Here is a 22,650-nt window from a genome sequence, read left to right on the forward strand (position 1 = left end):
CTTGTTTAACTGAATAATAACAGCACGCACTGGGGCTGCTGATACTACATACTAAAACCATGTGCTTGCAAAGAAACAAAATGAACTCAGCACTGTATGGTTGTTTTATTCCAATTTTCTTCATCAATTCCAAACTTTTGAACACGCAGTATGGCTTGCGCATAAATGTCTGCACTCCTTCCTTATTTCCCAACTAAAGAACATCCTGTGATTCTTCCCTTATTAGAAACAATTACAGAACTGTTACTTTGGTAACTGATCTCCTGATGCAGAAATTAGACCAGGCACAGGAAAACTCTGAGCACAAGTGCGTATGCCCTAGAGATCAAGAGCAGAGATGTTCTCCCTCCGAATGAGAGAACATGGCTCTCAATCCTACCAGTCACACCAGACTACGTTGTGACTTTACGATCTGCCCTGAGTATGAAGGTCTGGCACGTAGCTGTGCAACCCCAGGAGCAGATCAGGGACCAAATTGTAGGTCACATTTTCTCCATGCTCACTGCTTGTTCTGAAGGGGGAGTAAGTTGCTTCACCCCTTTTCATGGAGCAGCTCGTTCTCCACTATGCACCCCGCCAGCTACTCCAGTCAGAACAGGAGGGGCAGAGCCACGCCCCACACCCCATTGCTCCCCCACTCCCTGACTACTTGTTCACAGTCAGGACAGCTGGACAAACAGTCCCGGGTTCTCCCTACTATGATCAAAGTCTGAGAAGGGAAATTGGGGGGGAGTGGGAGGAGGGATGTGAACTTACTCACTCTTATTGCATGGCCAAGTAAGAGCTACAACAGTCATTAAAATTTTCTATTACCACAATGTGTCCAATCACCACCTGCCTGGCTTGCATTTCCCCATTCCCCTACCCTCCATCTCTGCTTGTTACATTAGAATACAAGCTATAAGTAGAGACAGGCCCTTTTATATTTGCAAAACACCTAGGCTGCTGTTGGTGCTGCCAGAAACAAATGATAAATTATAACAAGTTACAGGGGGAGAGTGTGAGTGAGTGAGTGTGTGCGAGAGAGAGAGATTTACCAGTGGATTAAAAGCAACTCAGATCTTAATGCTTCCAAACGCATGGTCATACACGCTCTTTATGCTATATGTTAAAAGATTAACCTTGACAACTACTTATTTCAGCCAGAGGGTGTTTATCAAAAGCTCTATCCACACTAACCATTCCACATGCCAGGTACAGGAAGGAACATAGTATAGGTGTCCACACCTCCATGACCTAGATACACAAAATTGAACTGCAGAAGCTCACTGCAGCTGTTTATGTTGGCCTCTCACACAGACAAAAGATTATGGATACATCAGTGTAAAGTGTCTTTCCACACCTACCAAATGCTCTCTCTTATTCACATGAACTAATGCTTCAGAGCAGGATCAGCAGTGACTCATCTTATCAACCCCACACAAGTTAATTTTTAAAATGCATTACATTTTACTATTTAATGATTCTCCCGGTGTTTTATAATGCGGTCTTCTGTTGATATTCAAGACTAGTGCCAAGTAAACCAGAAAACCAAAGCAAACAAAAATCTGCATGGAAGTTCTGTAGGTTTGAGATAAAACTATTATAGATTCTGGTATGTTTTGCACTGATTATGTTCAAATCCCCCTAGAAAGATTTACATTCTCCCTAGGTTTCAGCATAACTCACATGGGAACTAAAGAAAACCAGACATTTTGCCTAGTTTGTTTATGTTCATGAAACCCCACAATTATGGAGGAAATACTTGGAAGGTAAGAGCTGAAATGAATAATTAACTGTATCCTAACTACAATTAACTCATGGTAATAAGTCCACAGCGCACGTTGAAACTTGTAATCAGTATGATATACTGCCTGTAAGCAGAGGGCTGGAATGTGTGTCCACATCCATGTGCACACTTCTGCCACCCAATGTGTCTGTTTCCCCTGGGATTGTCAGCTATAGTGGCTTTTCGTCAGTTTCTCAATCCCCTCTGAATCTGTTGCTTTGACCCTGTAACCTGCACTCCTGACTCTGGTTTTTTCATTTTTAGTCCCCCATAATCTGTTCATTTAAGGCCTCTGCAGGCCCTTCTTTACCTGGAGCAGGCCTTTAGTTGCTTGTATCATCGCTGCCCATCACTGCTTAAGCTCAGATGACTTGCTCCGGCAGTAAAAATACAGACCACCTCCCCATACAGTATTTCTCTTTGTTAGGCCGGGAAGTGACACAAAAAACCCCAAACCAAAACAACAGGATTTTGTTGTGCTTACCCATGTCTAAGCATTCTGGGCTTTGGAAATCAAAATTACAGTTCTTGGGCAGTGAAGCCAAGAAAGCCCCACTGAAACCCTCACCAAAAAGTGCAGAAACTGAAATCAACCAGTGTTGATTTTAACACACCCGTAGTTAGAAATCTAATATGAAATCAGTGATATCTAAGAAAAAGACACTTTTTCAGGAGAGGGCACAAAAGAATAGCTGTTCTCTTATACAAATGGGGGATTATACAATCTTTAAAAGTTCTTGCCCATTCCTAGGCCAAGTCTCTTCTTAAATCCTGCAAACTTTACTGTGACAGTTTATCCCTTCGAGAAAAAAAATGCAGAAAATGATCTTCTCCGAGCAAGAGGGCAGGACAGACACACCCCAAACACGGGAGATCTGGCTGGTCTGCTGTTCAGATAACAATGAGTTTAACCCACAAAGGTTAGGAAATTCAGAACTGAGTCCTTATTGTTTCCCAGGACTGTTGCAAACAGGATGGTGGGTCTGATTCCCATTTACATGAAGGCCCCTTTATACCACCTAGGCAGCATAAAAGAACCTTAAAGTGATCTTTAAATTTAATCCATGCTCACTGTAATAACTGGGCATACAAATTTACCCTAATTGTGAGCTCAACTGTAAAAAGTAGGGCTGTCAATTAATCATAGTTAAGTCACGTGATTAACTCAAAAAAATTAATTGCGATTAATTGCACTTATAACAATAGAATACAAACTGAAATTTATTAAATATTTTTGGATGTTTTTCTACATTTTCAATATTGATTTCAATTACAACACAGGATACAAAATGTACAGTGATCACTTTATATTATTTTTTTATTACAAATATATGCACTGTAAAAATGATAAACAAAATAAATAGTATTTTTCAGTTCACCTCATACAAGTACTGAAGTGCAATCTCTTTATTGTGGAAGTGTGACTTGCAAATGCAGATTTTTTTTGGTTACATAACTGCACTCAAAAATAAAACAATGTAAAACTTTAGAGCCTACAAGTCCACTCAGTCCTACTGCCAATCGCTAAGACAAACAACTTTGTTTACATTGACGGGAGATACTGCTGCCTACTTCTTATTTACAATGTCTCCTGAAAGTGAGAACAGGTATTTGCATGGCACTTTTGTCGCCAGCATTGCAAGGTATTTACATGCCAGAGATGCTAAACATTCATATGCCCCTTCATGCTTCGGCCACCATTCCAGAGGACATGCTTCTATACTGATGATGCTCATTAAAAAAAATAATGCGTCAATTAAATTTGTGACTGTACTCCTTGGGGGGAGAATTGTATGTCTCCTGCTCCATTTTACCTGCATTCTGCATATATTTCATGTTATAGCAGTCTTGGATGGTGACCCAGCACATGTTCATTTTAAGAACACTTTCACAGCAGATTTGACAAAACGCAAAGAAGGTACCTATGTAAGATTTCTAAAAATACAGCTCTACCTCGCTGTCCTCGGGAGCCAAAAAATCTTACCGTGTTATATGTGAAACCGTGTTATATCGAACTTGCTTTGATCCGCCGGAGTGCACAGCCCCGCGCCCCCAGAGCACTGCTTTACCGCGTTATATCAGAATTCATGTTATATCGGGTCGCATTATATTGGGGTAGAGGTGTAGCTACAGCACTCAACCCAAGGTTTAAGAATCGAAGTGCCGTCCAAAATCGGAGAGGGACGAGGTGTGGAGCATGCTTTTGGAAGTCTTAAAAGAGCAACACTCTGATGTTGAAACTACAGAACCCGAACTACCAAAAAAGAAAATCAACCTTCTGCTGGTGGTATCTGACTCAGATGATGAAAATGAACACGTGTCAGTCCGCATTACTTTGGATCATTATCAAGCAGAACCTATCATCAGCATGGAAGCATGTCCTCTGGAATGGTGGTTGAAGCATGAAGGGACATATGAATCTTTAGCACATCTGGCATGTAAATATCTTGCCATGCGAATGCCTGTTTTCACTTTCAAGTGATATTGTAAACAAGAAGCAGGCAGCATTATCTCCTGCAAATGTAAACAAACTTGTTTGTCTGTCTGATTGGCTCACCAAGAAGTAGGACTGAGTGGACTTGTAGGCTCTAAAGTTTTACACTGTTTTGTTTTTGAATGCAGTTTTTTTGTACATGATTCTACCTTTGTAAGTTCAACTTTCATGATAAACAGATTAAAATTTCTGTAGTGCAAAGGGCCATTACTGATTGCACATATTTCAGAGACATGAATTATGCTGCTGTAGTTGTAGTACCAATAACTGAACTGCTGTCCCTTCCTGGAGTCTAAGGCCTTGTGTAAAGGCATATCTACACTGCTCTGCAATTCAGACTCTGGGGTGTGTGAAAAGCAGTGTGCACTAAAGTGCTGCGCTGTAACTCCCCTGCGTGGACCCTGCAGGTGTGAACTAAAAGATTCCTACTTCGCATTAATGAAGTTCTGTTTGAAGAGGACTGTTAATGAGAACTAGGAACCTTTTAGCTCATGCCTGCATCGTCCACATGGGGGAGTTACAGCAAAGCACTTTGGTGCTCACTACTGTTCACACCTTGTAGTCCAAACTAATAGGCAGTTTAGATGTGCCCTAAGTCTAAGGCCTTGTTTAAGGATTTGCTCCAATGACAGCTATCAGTGTAGCTACACTGGTCCAACCTGGAGTGTAGACAGATGAAATAATTGTTTGCACTAGTGCACTGCATCACTGTCTGCCTATACTAGGGACTGTGCTGGTGCAGCTCGGATGAGTGTCATTATAGCAAAGCCCCAGCCAAGACAAACCCTAAGAGGATAGTGGAGCTTTCCCTCTAAAGCATGCACATAAAACACAGCATCTTTCCCCTACTCTGTAACTTTGGGTATGTCTTCACTGCAGAGCTAACTCGGTGATCAGCACCTGGGTCTGAGCAGCAGGTTAACCTAGCCCAGGTGTGAGCAGGCACACTGCAAATTCCTACCCAAGTTACTGTGTTCTCACAGGTACTGTTCTCACCAGTGTGTTACTGGAATCCCACGGCTCTCCATGCTGCAATAAGCTGAACCACTCCATCATTTTTTCAGTAAACTGGGGGAGAACTTGTCTGTCCTTCTGGGCACAATGAGGAACTGTGGGAAGGCACTGGAGGACTAACAATCTGAGTGGTTTAGCCTGTGTAGCCAGGTCACCAGCTCAAGGGTAGCGCTGTAGTTCCAGACAGGCCAGCTAGCCCAGGTTCAAGATACCACCTCATTTGGATGAGAGAACTATGTGTATGGACAGAAGGACGGCTGGGGCAACGGGACATACCCTCTATTTTATGCTTGCTGATGCATTTGTTCTTTCTTTCTTGGTCCCACTCCTCAACTAATTTGGAGGCCACTTTTACTTTATCTCCACTCCTCAGATGCTCGGATACTAGGATGAAGGGTACCATGGTCTCTAGACAGAGAGACAAACAGAGGCCCTGTGTCTCAAATCTGACTCTGGGGCCCTCACACCTCCCTGACAGTGCAGCTTAATGAAGACTTGCTGCCAGCTCTTCCTTTAGTCCTCAGAACTTCTGGGCCCCAGCTCCTCAAGGGGACTTCACTAGAGCGGAAGGGCTGCATAACTTTCCAGTGTAGCGTATGACAGCAAGTTCCTCATGTAACAGTGGTGATGTGCATTCTCCCAGCCTGTTTCTCTCCTATCCACAGGGATCAGGGAAAGGTTGGGGGAGGAAGGAGAGGAGAGGGAACAGAGCTGCAGACATGACTGTTTCCTCTCCTCCACTCAGGAAGAGATAGCTCTGTGATGAATTTTCTCCATGCTGCTATGATTGGAAGGAAATGAATGGAACCACTGATTTAAAAAAAAAAAAAAAAAAAAAAAAATCTCTGCCAGTTGACACTAATATGGACAATATACCTTAGAATACCACACCATGAAAAGTATTTAAATACATTATTAATTGGCCCTGACAAATGTAAAACACATTTAGACATAAGGCTGCCAGTCTCACTTAATCAGTTAAAAAAACAAAACAAACCTACATGAGACTCCATTTGAAAAAGGCAGGGCCAAATTCTGGCCTTATCAGAACAATAGCGGGGGGTGGAGGGGGAGACATGGACGGACAGAATAGCAGCAGTCAAAAGACCCCTGAGCTGTCCTGTAGGCACAAAGCAGGATGGCTCAGAAAGCATGGAGAACAATGGGCTTTGTGGCGGTCCTTACTGCTACCCCTGTATGCCCTTCCCCCTCACGCCTATTAATGAAGGGAGCCAACTCACAGAAGGTGGGGCAACACTAGCTACACTCCCCCAGATGCTGATTACATCTCTTTAAGACTTCTTTGTGCCAGACAACTGCTGAAATGAATGGAAGCTGAAACGTCACAATTTGAACATTTATTTGGAGCTGGTTTTAGAACACAACTACAGGTACTTGCAGCCGCTACATTTCTAAAATCCTGGGTATCTGAAAAGCGGTTAAGATGATTTAAATCATTTTTAAAAGGAAACCAAACACACAGACCTCTATTGTCTCACAATTTGTATATTACATTTTCTCTGGATTCAAATTCAAGTATTAAGTTATAGATGCCTGAATGAGCATCTGCAATGAAAACAGCAACTAAGCACTAGCTACAGAGATATGAATAGGTACTGCAATAAGAGGTCATTTCACTGCCTTATAAAAGACCAGGTGGGTGAGGTAATATCTTTTATTGGATCAATAAAAGATATAACCTCTAATCTCTGTCTCTCTAATATCCTGGGGCCAACACAGCTACAACAAGGTTGCATATTAAAAAAGATCAGTTAGTTAGAAACCTGCGTATTTACCCAATACACTCAAAGGTCTGAATCTGTTACTTTCCTTTCACAACTAATATTTCACCTTTTAGGAGGATTAAAAATCCCCTAAAATTTAACATCATGGACTGAATTGTCAAACATTTCTAGATATCAATACTGCTAAAAAAGACATTAGAAAAGATAAAACCAAGGAGGTCTGGCCCTAATATTTACCATACACTATCTATTTCCCTAGCTTGACAACAGAAAGCAATAGATTTAGATTAACAGTTATAATAACCCACACCTGCACTCTGCCTTTCATTTAAAAAAAGAGTCATAACTTTATTTGTACTGTAACATCTTTCTTAGCCTTCCCAAAATTCATCAGTCTACTGTCCATATATTTAAAGATTGTCTCAATTAAACTAACTTCACACATATCTCACAAATACTTTAATAACGTGGGTCACTTTATAGCAGTCGATACTTTACTATTACTAACCTGTAATGGCAAAACTACCATGTGTTATTGTATGTAAGTTCTACTGAATCTTCACAAAGTTGACTGGAGCAAAGAATATTTCTAAAACACTTTACAGTGTAAAAGTTAGATTCATTTCCACAACCAGCAGTAATAATGTTAGTAGTTTCCGTGTTTAAAAGTGTATCTGTTTCCTAGGTTTTTGTTGTTTGTTATAAGGAACTCGGAGTGCACAAAGTTCAACTGCTTCTAAAAGAAATTAAAACAAATACACATACAACATAATCGGCAGACACTCCCACTGCTCACAGGAAAACGCCTTCATTACTAAGGCATCTACAACAGCACCTACACAGCACCGACAACGTTTTGTGTTCGCAGGAGGAAAGCTAATGAATATGACAGAAATATCAGCTTCCTGAATAAAGCGGCACGGTGAAAATAGGCTTTATGTTGCCAGGAACTATTACCGGTATATTATACTTTTAAGTCACCTTTGCAAATCAGTGGATCCATCTTCCAGCATGAGATCTGTCTGTACCATCTCTTGTTTCAGTTCTCCAATTTCTGAGGCAATTGTGTCAATGAGCTAGACAGGGACAAAAATAGTATGACGTCAAGCAAGCGGAAGAGGCGTGGAAACAGAATGGACAAGTTTAGTCACTGGACATTACAAACCTTTTATCACATTCTATTTGGACTTCCCTTACAATAGAAAAAATAAGGGTAAGGGACAGACTTTACTTGTTCTTGGAGGCAGGACAATTGAAGTTTAACTGCAGAATATAACATCCCAGGAAATTGGATCAGTTTATTATTTTAATTAGAGATATTAATACGGTAGTCTCAATAGGCACAAACATAGTAAGGTATTAATTAAAAAAAAAAACACATGGTTTAACTACAGTAACATTCAGTTCTACAATTAAAAAAAAGGCCCATAAAAACACCAAAAAAAACCCCCATAAACTTCAGAAGTTCTTTCACAGGTACACAAAACCATATTTTCAGCATTCTTTAGTACAAAAATAAATATATTTGCACAAATAAAAGAGTAATTACTTTTTGCAGTAACTCTTGGACTGCATCCGAACAGACCGGTTATTAGTTAAATGATGAAGTGGTCCAGTACTTTAACAGAGGGATCAGAACGAGACTTCAGTTTAGGGTTACTGGGAAATCTCAGTGACTGAGCAATTATGGGAATTATGGCCTATATGAATCCAATGTTTGCAAATATTTTGCTAGGAAACAGCAGAAAATGATTCTCCCATCAAGTTTACATGTCATAATCATTCAGTCCCCTATACTTTCCATAGGGATAGCATCAAAGTGTGCTTGGTACATGATGCAAGTGAGATGGAATAAATACAGGAGAAGTCAGATTTTTAAAAAATAAAATAGCCAAAAGTAAGCAAAGCTTTAAAAAACAAACAAAACCCCACAAAACAAAACCCAGACCCTTTCCAACCCAACTCTAAGCTATCTTCTTCATCACATAAGAGGCAATATCTTAAGATCTTAGTAATATTGGTAGCCTTACAAGAACAGTGTTTTCAAAGTGCTGTACTATTACCACCAAACACCATTTTTCCCCATTGTGTCATAATCACAAAGAGATTCTCCTCCGACATCAGACAGGCATGCCTTCTTTTATTGCACATTATTATTTTGATCAATCCAAAGGCAAAGTTTCAGTCTACATTTAGATTAGAGCTCTCCAGTCCTGTTATAGGTTCCAGGGTTTATATAATAAAACTACAGGAAATATAGTACATCCTTCTGTCTTTTCATAGGCTTTTTCCCTTTCAGGATCACAATCCTAGTAAGTAATCTTAAGTACCAGTGTACCATTGTTTTGAGAATTTACAAAAGAAAGACTTTCCTCGTGTTGACTAAGGAAAATGCGCATATTGCATCCTTTGACTCACTACAGTGAATTGGGAAAAAGCATGGCGAGTCTCTAGGCATCAGAAGTAGCCACACTGACAGTCATTTCATTGTACTGAAGTCATTTTCTCGCCCTACACTAGGAGGCAACCCACCTCTTGTGCACTACACACCAATGGAAATGGCATCTTTACTGCCAAGAACAGAGCTGTGTATTCGGTTGGCTTTTAATACATGGGGCCAAATTCATTCCCGGTTTTACCGTAGGGATGAATCCAGCCCAGGTAGTCCTGCTTTATATGGTTAAAATAAAGAGTCCTTGTTTCCATAGTTGAAAATCTAAACTAAAAGATGTAGTTGGCCAAACCTAATCCAATTCTAGCATGTGGTCATGCATTTCTGAGGTTATAAACAGCGAACGACAAGCCTATCAATCCACCAGTTACCGGGTAGTGCTAGGTGGGAGACGCTGCCTAGAAATAATTGGCAACCCTATTGGTTGGAAAAAAGCAGGCTAGTCATTGATAGACCTAGGCCACGAGGATGAGCGATCCCTTTGAGGTATTATCTATTTTATGTGCCTCCCATTATCACAGTATCTAAGCACATTATAATCTTTAATGCATTTATCTTCACAGCATCTCTGCAAAGCAGGGAAGTGCTATTATCCCCCATTTTACAGGTGGGGAACTGAGCCACAAAGAGATTAAGTGACTTGGCCATGGTCACACAGAAGTCTGTGACATAGCAGGGAATTGAACTCAGATCACCATAGCCCCAGGCTGGATTTATTCATCAGCTAAACTAGTCAAGAAATATATATGCCAAGTCCTACACAACCAGTACGACTTACTGCACTTCTCTGGCTTTTATAACCTTCTTGCTGTTCCTGACTCCACTCCAGTTTTTCCTCTCTTTCCTGTAATAAATCATAGTGAATTTATGAATTGTCTTCAAGGTTTGCTTCCACTTTTCTTTCTCTCTTCTCCTTTTCCCTAAATTGTGCACGCTACCTCCTCCATTATATATTTTGTCTCTCTTTTTGTCACCACATCTCTCTCCCACAATAAAATCTCACATATATTTATACAGATATGCACAAAATACACACAGAGTGCTTCCCTCTCCCCTCACCCAAACTTATCTCATCATCTGTGCACCCAAATAATAAGGCTGGACAATTTTTCCCGAGAACTAATTTTTCTAGCTGCAGACACAGACAAGAGATTCAGAGTTCCACTGTTCAGTAAATGAGTTACAGTAGAACCTCAGAGCTATGAACACCAGAGTTTCGAACTGACCAGTCAACCACACCCCTCATTTAGAATGGAAAGTATGCAATCAGGCAGCAGCAGAGAGGAAAGGAAAGGAAAAGCAAATACAGTACAGTACTGTGTTAAACATAACCTACTAAAAAAATAAAGGGAATGTTTAAAAAATAAGATTTGACATGGTAAGGAAACTGTTTATGTGCTTGTTTCATTTAAATGAGTGGTTCTCAAACTTTTGTACTGGTGACCCCTTTTACATTGCAAGCCTCTGTGCGACCCCCCCTTTTAAATTAAAAACACTTCTTTACATATTTCACACCATTATAAATGCTGGAGGCCGACAGCTCACGACCCTCCATGTGATAATCTAGTGACCCCCTGAGGGGTCCCGACCCCAAGGTTGAGAACCCCTGATTTAAATTAAGATGGTTAAAAGCAGCATTTTTTCCTTTTGCATAGTAAAGTTTCAAAGCTGTATTAAGTCAATGTTCAGTTGTAAATTTTTGAAAGAACCACCATAATGTTTGTGCAGAGTTACGAACATTTCTGAGTTACTAACCACGTCCATTCCCAAGATGTTCGTAACTTTGAAGTTCTACTGTACCATCCTTCCCCACCCCATCAAGATATAGGGAAAGGGTAATGTTCCAGGGCTCTATCTTTCATATCAGCTTCCAGCTAGTAGGTGTCTGATAAATTGGAAAACTCATGCACCTTCTCTCTCCCTTCCCAACCTGCCTGACTTCTGGAAGAATGAAGGAGAATTCTTTCTCAAGGTTCCAGTACTTTATACCTCCCTTCTGTCTTGTGACTGCTGCAACAGAGACGTGCGAGTCCACTACTCTACCTCCTCCCTCAGCTTTCTGGCTGGAATATCGGTGTTTCCACTACTCTACCCTTCCTACATCCTTCATTTTTGAGTCTCTCTCCCCAGCAAATACCTCAACTGATCATCTCTGCTGCTGCTGTTGCTAAGAGCTTTCCAAAGAGGCAGCAGAGTGCAACTGAACTATTTTTGTCAGTTTCACTATCATTGCAGAGAACTGAAAACTGAGAGATTGTGGCTTGTTTCCATTTTCCTACTGTTTGAAAAAGCAATGAGCAGCAGCAGAGGCACTGGAACAATCTGTCTGCACATTCAGAAAGGCAGCAGTGCAATGGATTAACCTCGGATTGGCAGGTTTTTTTGTTTTTTTGCACAATAAGGGCTAGAAACGGTTATTTGGGGTTTTTTGTTGGTGGTTTTTTGGGGGGGTTTGTTTGTATTTGTTTTGGAAAAAAGAAGAATGCTTAGGTTCTGCGGAAAGTGATGGTACATGCACTCAGAGGTTTCCTATTCACTGTGAGGAAATAGAGTTTTCAAACCCTGAGCATGCCAAGTGGCTGAAATGCTGAGGTCAGTACAGGGATGAGTAACCACTTACTTCCAGGAGACTTGCTACTTCCTTATTTCTTCAATCCAAGTAATTTAAGAAGGAGACATTGTCAGCTAATTATTAGAATAGAAGATTATGAGTTAGAAAACCTGGGTTCAAACTCTTGATTGCCAATGATGCACTGTGTGACCTGTAATTCTATTTACCTTTATAAAGTACGAGATCCTACAATGAAAATCACTACATAGAAGCAGATTTTTAAAATATATTATTAATTATTATTATTAAAGGATTATTCTGGTTAATTCAGTATACCAACTCTAAAAATGACCTTTGCAATATGAAGTATTAAGCTGACAGGGACATCTCTGAAGTCAAGAGAGCAGCATTTTGGGTATTTAGGAGCATCCTGAGACCTATGCTATGTATATGGTGACACAGAGTCCCCTCTCCTCCTCCCCAATCCTCCTGTCAGAGTGCCTCCAACACCACCATAGAGAATGGAGGGCCTGATCGCAAGGAGGGAGGAACTACAATAGTACCTCACGCTTCTTTGCACAAGGTCCCATAAGCCCTAAGGCCTGCCCTGCAAGCATCTTACATGAGGCAAAGATTCAGAATAATTATGTGGACTACTTTTAATTGGCACATTAAAAGAGGGAGCCACAGTTTTTAAGAAGACATTATCAAATGAGGCAAAGGGAACAGAGATTACTTAAGCACGGACTTGCAACCCAAGTGACTTCCACGATAGGTCTCTCTTTTAATTTCAGGTACTTTCTTAGGACTTAGCAGGAGCAGAGGAAGGATTCTCCAGCTGCCCTCTGGCTGCCACAAAGGCAATTGGGACAGAGAAGTCTATCAGGAGTGGGGGGGGAGGAAGAGTCATTTCTCTAATTACCTGTACTACTTTGGCATCCCAGAGGTCTACCAACCTTGACCACTCTTCAATTGTAGAGGTCTGCTCTCCTCAGTAGCTACAGAGGCAGCAAGGCTGGGTGTTTTAGATACCTCAGCCAAGATCATGCATTACAGTTGAGAAGCTTGCCATATAAAATGCAGAGGAGCTGGTCAGACCTGATTGTGCACTCTCACCACAATAGGAGCACTTGGTTGCTTTCCTCTTAGTCTTGCCTAACTAAACCAAAGAGGGGGGAAAAAACTAGCCAAAAGGAAACGTCTGAACAGCAGGGGAGAACATTAAAATCACAGCGCTCTTCACTCTAAGGAAGGAACAGGAATCTAAAGACAACCTGGGTTGCCCCTCCAAAGTTCTGCTATTCAATTGTTTCCTCATGGCCTCTTAAGCGTGACCCAAGCAAAATCTCATCTAGCTAGAGAACCATTTGTCCATCTGAGAAAAGGCCCTAGCTAGTCCACAGAAAGCTGGCCCTAAATTCTTTAGCAAGATCCCTGGAATCCATGGGGTATCAAACTGCCACTGTTGCAGCAGCTTCACTTATTTTTGAAAAATTGAGGTTTTTAATTAACTAAATATTGGAATAAAGCAACCAATTGATACAGTAGCCCTGTGTTATTTTTCTATTGAAAGCAATCTGTCGTCACTGGATGACTGGCCCCTTTAAGAGGGAGCAGGGGCCAGTGCACCTGCGATGGATTACCTGCTACCCAACTGGGCTTAAGGAAAAGCACCTGGGAATTATAAAGGGGGAGACTGCAAAAGGGGAAGGCTGGCTACCTGCTGACTTCTCTCAACCCAGGGAGGTGAGGATGTTGCTAAAGGAAGTTGTGGCAGAGGCTGTAGAAAGCAGAAAAGTTCCTGCAGGAGACCCTGAATAACCAGAGGAGGGTCCAGGAGAGCAGCAGAAGGGGGCTATCCAGAGACGGAGAGACGAAAAAGGCTCAGCTCCAGCAAGGAAGGTCTGGGAGTGGTTGCTTGATGAAGAGCAGACTGGAACAAAAAAAGCTTCAGGACTGGCTGAATGTCCCAGAGTGGAGTATGAATGTTTATGTTGTTGTGGTGATGGACTTTGTTTTAGGACGTTGAGGATTGTTTTGAATTGTTTGTTATTAAACCTGCTCCAGGCAAGACTGGTGTTAGCCATGAGAGAGCCTGTGTGGAGTTTATTAACGGAGTAGTTCCCAAACTTTTTATGAAGGTGGCCCATAAACTGCATTTTCTCTTTTTTGGCAATCCACCCAAGATCCACGATAGAGGGGTGGGCAGGCTAAACATGAGTGGCGTTGCGACCCCATGCTAGGGTTACCACCTTTCAGGTTCCCAAAAAGAGGACATTGCCGGAGGGGCAGGAACTGAGGGGGTACAGTTGGGGGAGAAGGATGGGGTACCTGTCGCTCCCTGTCACAGTGGCAGGACAGCTGGTGCAAGCCCAGGACGCAGCGATTTGTTAAGGGAAGGCTGTGCACCATGGGAGTCCTTTGACCAGGATGCATCTTGGGAGCTGAAGCCCAGCTGACATGTACAAACCACAGAAGAGAATGGGGACATAAGCCAACCGAATTGCAATTCCCAGAAGGCATTGGGGAAACATATCCAAATCAAAATCTCAGTTTTTGGCCAAAATATTTTTGTTTTCAATTTTTTTTGTTTTGTTTTTGTTTTGACAAAAGAAAAATGAATTTTTCCACAGAAAGCACAAACAATTTTTTGAAACAAACAAACAAACAATTAGTCAAAGCAAAAATAGTTGCCCTAGTGTTGACAGAATTCCAACTGGAAATTGTTATAAGAATGTTTACATTTTTTGCTGTTTACAGGCAGATATTGTTACAAGAGGTGCTAACAGCTAATGTACCAGTAGATGGAGCTCAAGAATGTGTAGCATAGTTCCTGGGTTTTCTAGGATCAATAGAAATATTTGTTGATGGGATGGATGTGGAAATTTTGGTAATATGTTAATGATTAGTATGCATGCCTGAACTTCCCTATGCACTTTGCACACTGATTTTAAAAGGTAAGGGATGAGATATTTGAATCACTTAACATTCTGGTTCAAGACCAGAATCATTAACGTGAACTGAATAGAACCTACCCATATGAATGGATAAGCTGAAACAGCCAAGAGACAAGGCAAAAGACTGCACATTCAAAATGGAGTTTGCATTTTGGTATATATAGACTCATAGACTTTAAGGTCAGAAGGGACCATTATGATCATCTGGTCTGACCCCCTGCATGCTGCAGGCCATAAAACCGTCCCTACCCCTTCCCTGGACTCTGCTGTTGAAGTCCCCAATCCTGTTTTAGGTGACTTCAATCGGCAGAAACCCTCCTGCTAGAGATCCCTGCCCTATGCTGCGGAGGAAGGCGAAAAACCTCCAGAGGCTCAGCCAATCTGCCCTGGAGGAAAATTCCTTCCCGACCCCAAATATGGCGATCAGTAAGACCCCGAGCATATAGGCAAGAGTCTCCAGCCTGACCCCTGTCAGCCATTATACAATTTACCTACCATTTCTTGGTTTTCCTTGACTACTATGTTAGAGAGAGTTTATAATCTCACACAGAATGCACAGACTGTACAGCAGTGGTCTGCTACCTTTTTACGCACAAGATCACTTTGAATTTAAGTGCCACCCAGGATCTACCCCGCCCCTTCCCCAAGGCCCCACCCCTCTCCTATTCCCCCTTCCTCCATTGTTCGCTCTCCCCCACCCTCACTCACTTTCATGGGGTTGGGACAGGAAGGTGGGTGCGGGAAGGGGGTGTGGGCTCTGGGCTGGGGCTGGGGGGTTTAGAGTGTGGGAGGTGGCTCTGGGCTGAGCCTTGGGTAGGGGTGAGGAGGGGGTGTGGGGTGCAGACTCTGGGAGGGAGTTTGGGTGCAGGATGGGGCTCCAGGCTGGGGCAGAGTGTTGGGGTACAGGAGGGGGTATGGGGTGCAGCTCCAGGAGGGGGCTCAGGGCTGGGGCGGGGGGTTGGGATGTGGGTGGCACTTACCTCGGGCAGCTCCCGGTTAGCGGACAGAGATCGCGATCAACTGTCAGAGGCTCCAGGATCGACCAGTCAATTGCAATCTACCAGTTGGTGACCACTGCTGTCCAGACAGATCCCCCAGTTCCTCACAGTTGTACACCAAAAAGGGCAGCTTGTGTGCAGATCTTTACATGGCGCTCTTAACAAACACACTTCTACCCAAAACTACCAGCTAGAACGCTGAACATATAATGACAACAAAAACAATAAGGAGTCTGGTGGCACCTTAAAGACTAACAGATTTATTTGTGTCTTTAAGGTGCCACCAGACTCCTTATTGTTTTTGTAGATACAGACTAACACGGTTACCCCCTGATACTTGACATAATGACAACAGTTATGATGTAGTGAGGTCAATGCAGTTGCAGGTGCTCGTTACCTCATCAGGCCCAATATAATTGAATTCTTGAAATTCAGTTCTGCCTTCACAAAGGGTCTGTTTGAAATCTCATTTAACTCAATGGAAAAAAGACCACTGACTTTCAAGGAGTTTTGGATCAGGCCCCAAAAGACTAATATTTTGAGGAAATTTTCTTAAAAGATCAGATGGAAATACATTTCGGTTTGCAGGCTCTGTACCAAGCTCATAGCAATCATAAGCTTTAAGACCATGGAAGTGATCTGCAGAGATCTTACAGGGATTATTCATGGCAATGAGATACTGATACCAAAGCCAATACTACAGGAATTACTGAAACTGGGACCATTGGTGCACATATACAAAGAATAAAAAAATAAAACACCACCACACAGAGTAAACGCCTAGGTGGAAATAGAAAGTCATCATCTGGAATCCAATGTTTAAATTAAGTCAGTAATTTCTACATATATAACAACCAGTTTCACATCCACAATGCTTCCTCAGAAATAATCCAAAAAAGGAAAACCCTTTTCAAGGTCAAATTCTGTAATAACATCATTTAGCCATTCATTTTCATTTGAAGAAATACACAGCCATTATAAACCCAAATAATCATTATCATGACCCAGAGTACATGACGTCACATATTAGCATACCATCATAGTATACATCAGCAACCACAGAACTCTTCTCTGGCATGATATTGCCCAACAAAACCTATTCCAAACATTACCCAAGTACTAATTATTTACACTCACAAAATCCAGGAACGAAATTGCAAAATACGAGCATCTCAAAACCACACACGCACCCGTTTTCTTTTATACTGCAACCCATTATGCTTAATGTCAGCCAACAATATTCATCCCATAGGCCTAGACTTTGAAGGCTAGTACAGATGGTATACTGATTAGTATACACTGTCCACAAATGGAATAGACCACTGCTATTCATGCACATCAGTTTCCTCTGCTCCTGAACTGATGAAATTGCTCTTCCACTCTGCTTTCCATCTTTAGGACCTTATACCAGTGGTATAAGTCAGAACAGCCTCTAAGCCAGGGGTTCTCAAACTTTTGTTGTCAGAAGGGGACCGCGGTGCAATGAAATTACTACACGACCCCAGGGAGGGGGGACCGAAGCCCTAAGCCTGCCTGAGCCCTGCTGCCTTGGGTGGGGGAAGGCCAAAGCCAAAACCCCACTGCCCTGGGTGGGGGACCAAAGCCGAAGCCAAGGGCTTCAGCCTCAGGCAGGGGTCCTGTAATCTGAGCACCGCTGCCCAGGGCTGAAGTCCTCAGGCTTTAGCTTCGGCCCTAAGAGGCGGGGCTCAGGCTTCTGCGTTGGGCCCCAGCAAATCTAAGCCAGCCCTGGTGACCCCATTAAAATGGGGTTGTGACCCACTTTGGGGTACCAACCTATAGTTGGAGAACTGCTATTCTAAGCTATTCTAACAGACTTTGGGGCCAAGCACCACACAATCAGAGACCTATAACCATCTCCCAGAAGTCCCCCTCCCATCACCACACACTACTGCCCTGTGTCTAGAGGAGTGCAGCTACAATGGATAATCTAGTCTCCTATCTCACATAGCCCTCGGAAAGTTGTCCATACTATTGGTTTTTCAGGTGGGTCTTTCTATCCATTGGACTGGTGCAAAAAGTCTGTGTTGCAAAACAGGTGCCTTTTGTCTAGATGGATGTTGCAGGACATCGGTTAGAAAAAAAAACGATGCCCATCTTTGCATGGCAGATGCATTACCTGCTTCTGTACTGCAATGTAACTAAAAGTTCACTGTGAATTTATGAAACCTCCAAGTTGCTCATAATGCACTTCAAAGATCAACTGTAGTGGCAACCGCTGAATGTTTCCAAGGGAATACCCTCAGACCTTTAAAATAGCTAAGATGGAAAAAGGAGGATAAACATTTCTAACCTGGAAAGGGAGCATAGCCTAAAAACAAGGACCTATGCTGTACTTCATCAGGAAGCAACTCTCTGCTCTAGCTCCCTTTCCCCCCAGCATTTCCATTTTTCATTCTTTCTGGAGCCTTGCATCCTCTTTGGCATCTGAGCTTTTTCCTTCCTGTTTTGATAAGTGGAGTGCAGCAATTCTCAAAGGGCGTTCTGTATAAGAACCTGGCAAAAAGCCAATGATGGCCGAATGCTCAAGAGTTCCTATTTGTGGACTTTTCCCAATGTCTGTACAGAACTGAAGTATTTATATACTTCAGCAACTTGCAATTTGTGCCGTGAGCCAGGAATTTCTAATATCCCCTCCCTTGGGCTGGTAACATTTAACTCTGTTATGGATTGAAATCTGGTTAAGTAACAGGCAAGTCTTAGAAACTGTTTATTTTCAGGGAAGACAGACAATAGATGGGTCCCTCTAAAATGTTTTGACGGTTGGGGGAGCCAACAGAGAGGAAGGATGACCTGACCTGTTGGTTAGATACTAACCTGGGACTAGGGAGATGAAGATTCAATTCTCTGCCAAAAAAAAAAAAAAATCTTGTGTGACCTTGGGGTGAGTCACTTAGGACAGATCTATACTATGGTCTACACCCGGGGGTGGGGTGGAGGGGTGAGAGGGCAAGTGCCCAGGGGCCCTTGAGATTTTAAAGGGCCTGGAGGCCCCCGGCCACCACCACTGCTGCAGTAGCAGCAGCGGCAGCCGGGAGCCCCGGGCCATTTTAAATCGCCCAGGTGGGCCGCAGGGCTCCTACGGACGTGCACGACTGCTCCGGGCCCTGCGCTTTGGGGGCCCCCGCAGGCTGGCATGGTCGGTCCCAGAAGTAACGGTGTCAGAAGTGACGAATCATCACTTTCACCCCGGGCCCCGCCCCCATCAGGGATGACCCTGGACCTGGGGCCCAGAATCGCTCTCGGTGGGCCTGGACAAAGCTTAGGTCGACCTTTTGCGGAGTCTACACCGCGCTGGGTCAACATGAGAAACTCTCCCATTGACTTACCTTATACTTCTTGTTCCGGTGGAGTACCGGAGTCGACGGGAGAGCGATCTGCGGTCGATTTAGCGGGTCTTCAGTAGACCTGTTAAATCAACCCCCAATGGATTGATCACCACAGCGCTGATCCCCAATAAGTGCATATATGCCCTTAGTCTTTTAGTAAAATGGGAATAGTAATATTTCCCTAGCTTCCTCCGTTGTGAGAATGAACATTAAAAATTACCAGGTGCTCAGAAGCTATTACAGTGGGGACCATTTCAATATTATTGAGAAAGGACAACAAGTTGATGAAGTTTGCCATCGACACCTATTAGGAGTTTTTTTTGTGTTGGTTGGTTTTTTTATAGTAAAAGGTACTGAGAATGGCAAGACATTCCAGATAGATTTAAGTACATTCGGAAACTGGGCAGCAGATTAAATGTAACTGGAATAAATGTAAAATAAAACATATTAGCAAAATGTCCCTAAATTCTCCTATGACGACAGGCTGTGAATTTGGGAGGACATTCTGAGAAATATATCTTAGGAGTCGTCATGGATATGAACATGTCTCTGATATGCCTTCCAAACTCAAAGCAATGAAAGACTAAGTAAAATATTTGGGTGCAGTAATAAAAATTAAAAAAAAGAGAAAATAATATAGCATTCTTTTTTAAATCTGAACTTTGAAGTGTTTTCTTGTCTATCTCATCCAGATGCAGTTACATTACTTAGCTGTGCTCTAATGACCCCACATATGGAGAAAGAGAAGGAAACACCCCTGTAGAGTGAAAGACGTCACCAATACATCTGCTCTCCAACTGTACAATACAAAAGGAATGTAGTCAGCCTGAATACACAGATTGTTTGAAACTGCCAAGATGTTCTAGCCTAGATCCTGAGCTACAGCCAAACTGTACTCAGCACAATTCTCCAGTGGGAATGAAAAGGTAGCTTTGAGCCACATTTCCACCCGTCCAATCCAAGGGCCATCCACCTACTCGACTGGTCCCTGGCAAAAATGAGAGCAGCCTTGGGGCTGTTTTTACTTTGGCTGCTAATGTCACAAGGGGACATTCTGGTAGCTAGAGATTACTAGGGCACACACGTGTCCTAATCATACCCCTTTTTGTCTAGTTACCCACATACCAGTGCGCAAGGCTGGCAGGAAGTGCTTGTACCACCCAAAAAATCCCTTACATGGGGAAGGAGGAGAAAGGAGGGTGGAAATCTTCAGTGACCAGTTAAATTGATGTTACAGCTGCTTATGTTGCTATAGTGTCAAAAAGAAGCCTTCATAACCTGGAGAATTTGGTCTCCTAATATAATTGTCTTACAATAAGGAGGCTTGAAATAAAGGAGATAAAATGGTCAGTTTGTGTTTGTTTGTTTTAGTTACCATGAGGTCTTGTTTTGTTTGTTTCTTAGTTGAAAACAGCAATAGTTTTCAACAATTATACATAAACTAATGAGAGCATCTCACTTACCAAAAAAAAAAAAAAAAAAAAAAAAAATCATCAAGACCCGATTCAGTAAAGCACAATGCATGTGCTTAAGTCCCACTGAAGTCAATGTAGACCATACATATCCTCCTAAACTCCTGGCCTCCACCATGTCTGAAGATAATCTCCACATACTCCTGAGAAATTGAGATAGCTTGATCATATTAATGAATTGCCTGGCCATTCACTCGAAATGAAAAAGACTGTTGATTGCCACCAAATAAACACAAAGGCTGGGTTTATACAAAGCAGGACATAACCAGGATGTGTTCCAAAAACGGAGAAGCTAATTCTATCCCCAAATGAACCTGGTTATTTTTGATTGCATGAGGCTTTCCGTAAGTTACCACAGGGGAAAAAGCTCTATCACTGCAATATAACTCATGCCTCATTTGTTTTCCAATGACTTGCCTAATAAGACTGTGTTAAAATAATAGACAAACAAAATCTGTACTTCATTAACGGAGCATTTTAGCATGCAAGTATGTCATTGTAATCGGACTATGAAGCTGTCAAAGTGAAAATTAATGACATGATGCTTTGTCAATTAACATTATAACCCCCTATGTGCTGGGGAGTCTAGGCACGTCCACTGCCAGCTAAGGACTTAAAAGGAAGACTTGCACTTTGGTTTTTAAACAACAGCTGGATTGATAAATATATATTTTAAAATGAGTACGGATGGGATTTTCCAAGGAACTTAAGGTGTCCAAATCCCTTTGAAATTCAGAGGAAGATGAGCACCTAACTCCTTTAAGTTTTGGGTTTTTTTTTAAACCCCAGGCTATAGCATTACAATTCAAACCCGACATACTAGCTAAGAAATGCCTACAGAAGTTTTAACTTCTCCATGGCTGTAGGTAGTTCTGATCCATCTTGCAGGACAGACAGCAAGTAGGGTTGTGTCTGACCTGCCATACCCATATGTCCCACTGCACTATTGTGGACACCCTCTACTGCCACCTTTCCAGCATACATATAGCGCACAGTTCACAGATACTGACCATCCTTCGTCAAGGAGCGGAGTAGAGGGGAGAAAGAGGAAAATCTCCCAATTGGTTGAACCTTGAGTACCAGACTCCAGGGACTTGTCTACACTTGGAAATTTTGTACCCATTTTCCATCAGTGGTGCAGCAATACCAATGCTAGCAACAGCGTAAGCTCTAATGTAGATAAGGTGTCAGTTATCGGTGTGCCAGTTGTTAAAACACTTGAGCCCTCTATTCTCCACTGCTTCCAACATTTGCTCAGTGCTTGAAGTACGTCAGGTTGAGGGGCTCACAGACTTGAGAAATAAAATTTCTAAGAAGTGAGCTGGACAGCTCAAAGTTGCACATTCTTAGTACCACCTGGGAGAAAGCCACCTTGGACTGGCTGCTTTTCTCCACTTGCCTCAGCCTGTCTCCTGGGGTAGGTAGGGCAGTTGGCAGGAAACAGGCACAGTTCTCTTCCTCCCCTCCCCCTTCAGCAAGAGAACATCACTCTCACACAAAGAGAGGGGGAGAAGGGAGCAGAAAGAGCCCATCCCCTCAAGGCAGCTCCCTTCCCTCGTCCTCCCCCTCCAAGCAACAACAGTTCCTCCACTCTCCCTGAATCACCCAGCCTGGGAAGGAGTGTTGACCCCAGGCCAGAGAGAGAGGAATAAAGGGACCCCAGGAGCTGAAGGAGGAGCAGGGGTGGGGGGAGGGGCGGAGGGAGGGGAATTGACTGAGGGGCGGGGCTGGAGGGGACAGAATAGATTGGGCAAAATTGATTTGGGAGTTGGGATGCAGAATTAATTGCTGGGCAGGAGGATTAACTGATGTGAGGATACGGAGACATCCTACGCACTCCCTCCCCCCCTAC

The 22,650-nt window shown here is 42.7% G+C and overlaps 1 protein-coding gene across 7 annotated transcripts in view; it reads right to left on the reverse strand.

Annotated features, from left to right (window-relative positions):
- The window catches only part of RIN2 (Ras and Rab interactor 2), a 118,914-nt gene that overhangs the window by 42,891 nt on the left and 53,373 nt on the right, over positions 1 to 22,650 (reverse strand). For 3 of the 7 annotated variants that reach the window (XM_034764043.1, XM_034764044.1, XM_034764046.1), the window contains one exon: positions 8,003 to 8,097. The exons of 1 other annotated variant lie outside the window; for it this stretch is intronic. In XM_034764043.1, coding sequence (XP_034619934.1) covers positions 8,003 to 8,097 — 95 coding nt within the window. Of the gene's footprint in view, positions 1 to 8,002; positions 8,098 to 10,251; positions 10,318 to 12,093; positions 12,235 to 22,650 lie in introns of those variants that run through there. 3 more of the 7 variants (XM_034764050.1, XM_034764042.1, XM_034764047.1) reach the window with 2 other exon arrangements.

This window comes from Trachemys scripta, chromosome 3 (genome assembly GCF_013100865.1).
Source record: "Trachemys scripta elegans isolate TJP31775 chromosome 3, CAS_Tse_1.0, whole genome shotgun sequence".
Classification (NCBI taxonomy): domain Eukaryota; kingdom Metazoa; phylum Chordata; order Testudines; family Emydidae; genus Trachemys; species Trachemys scripta.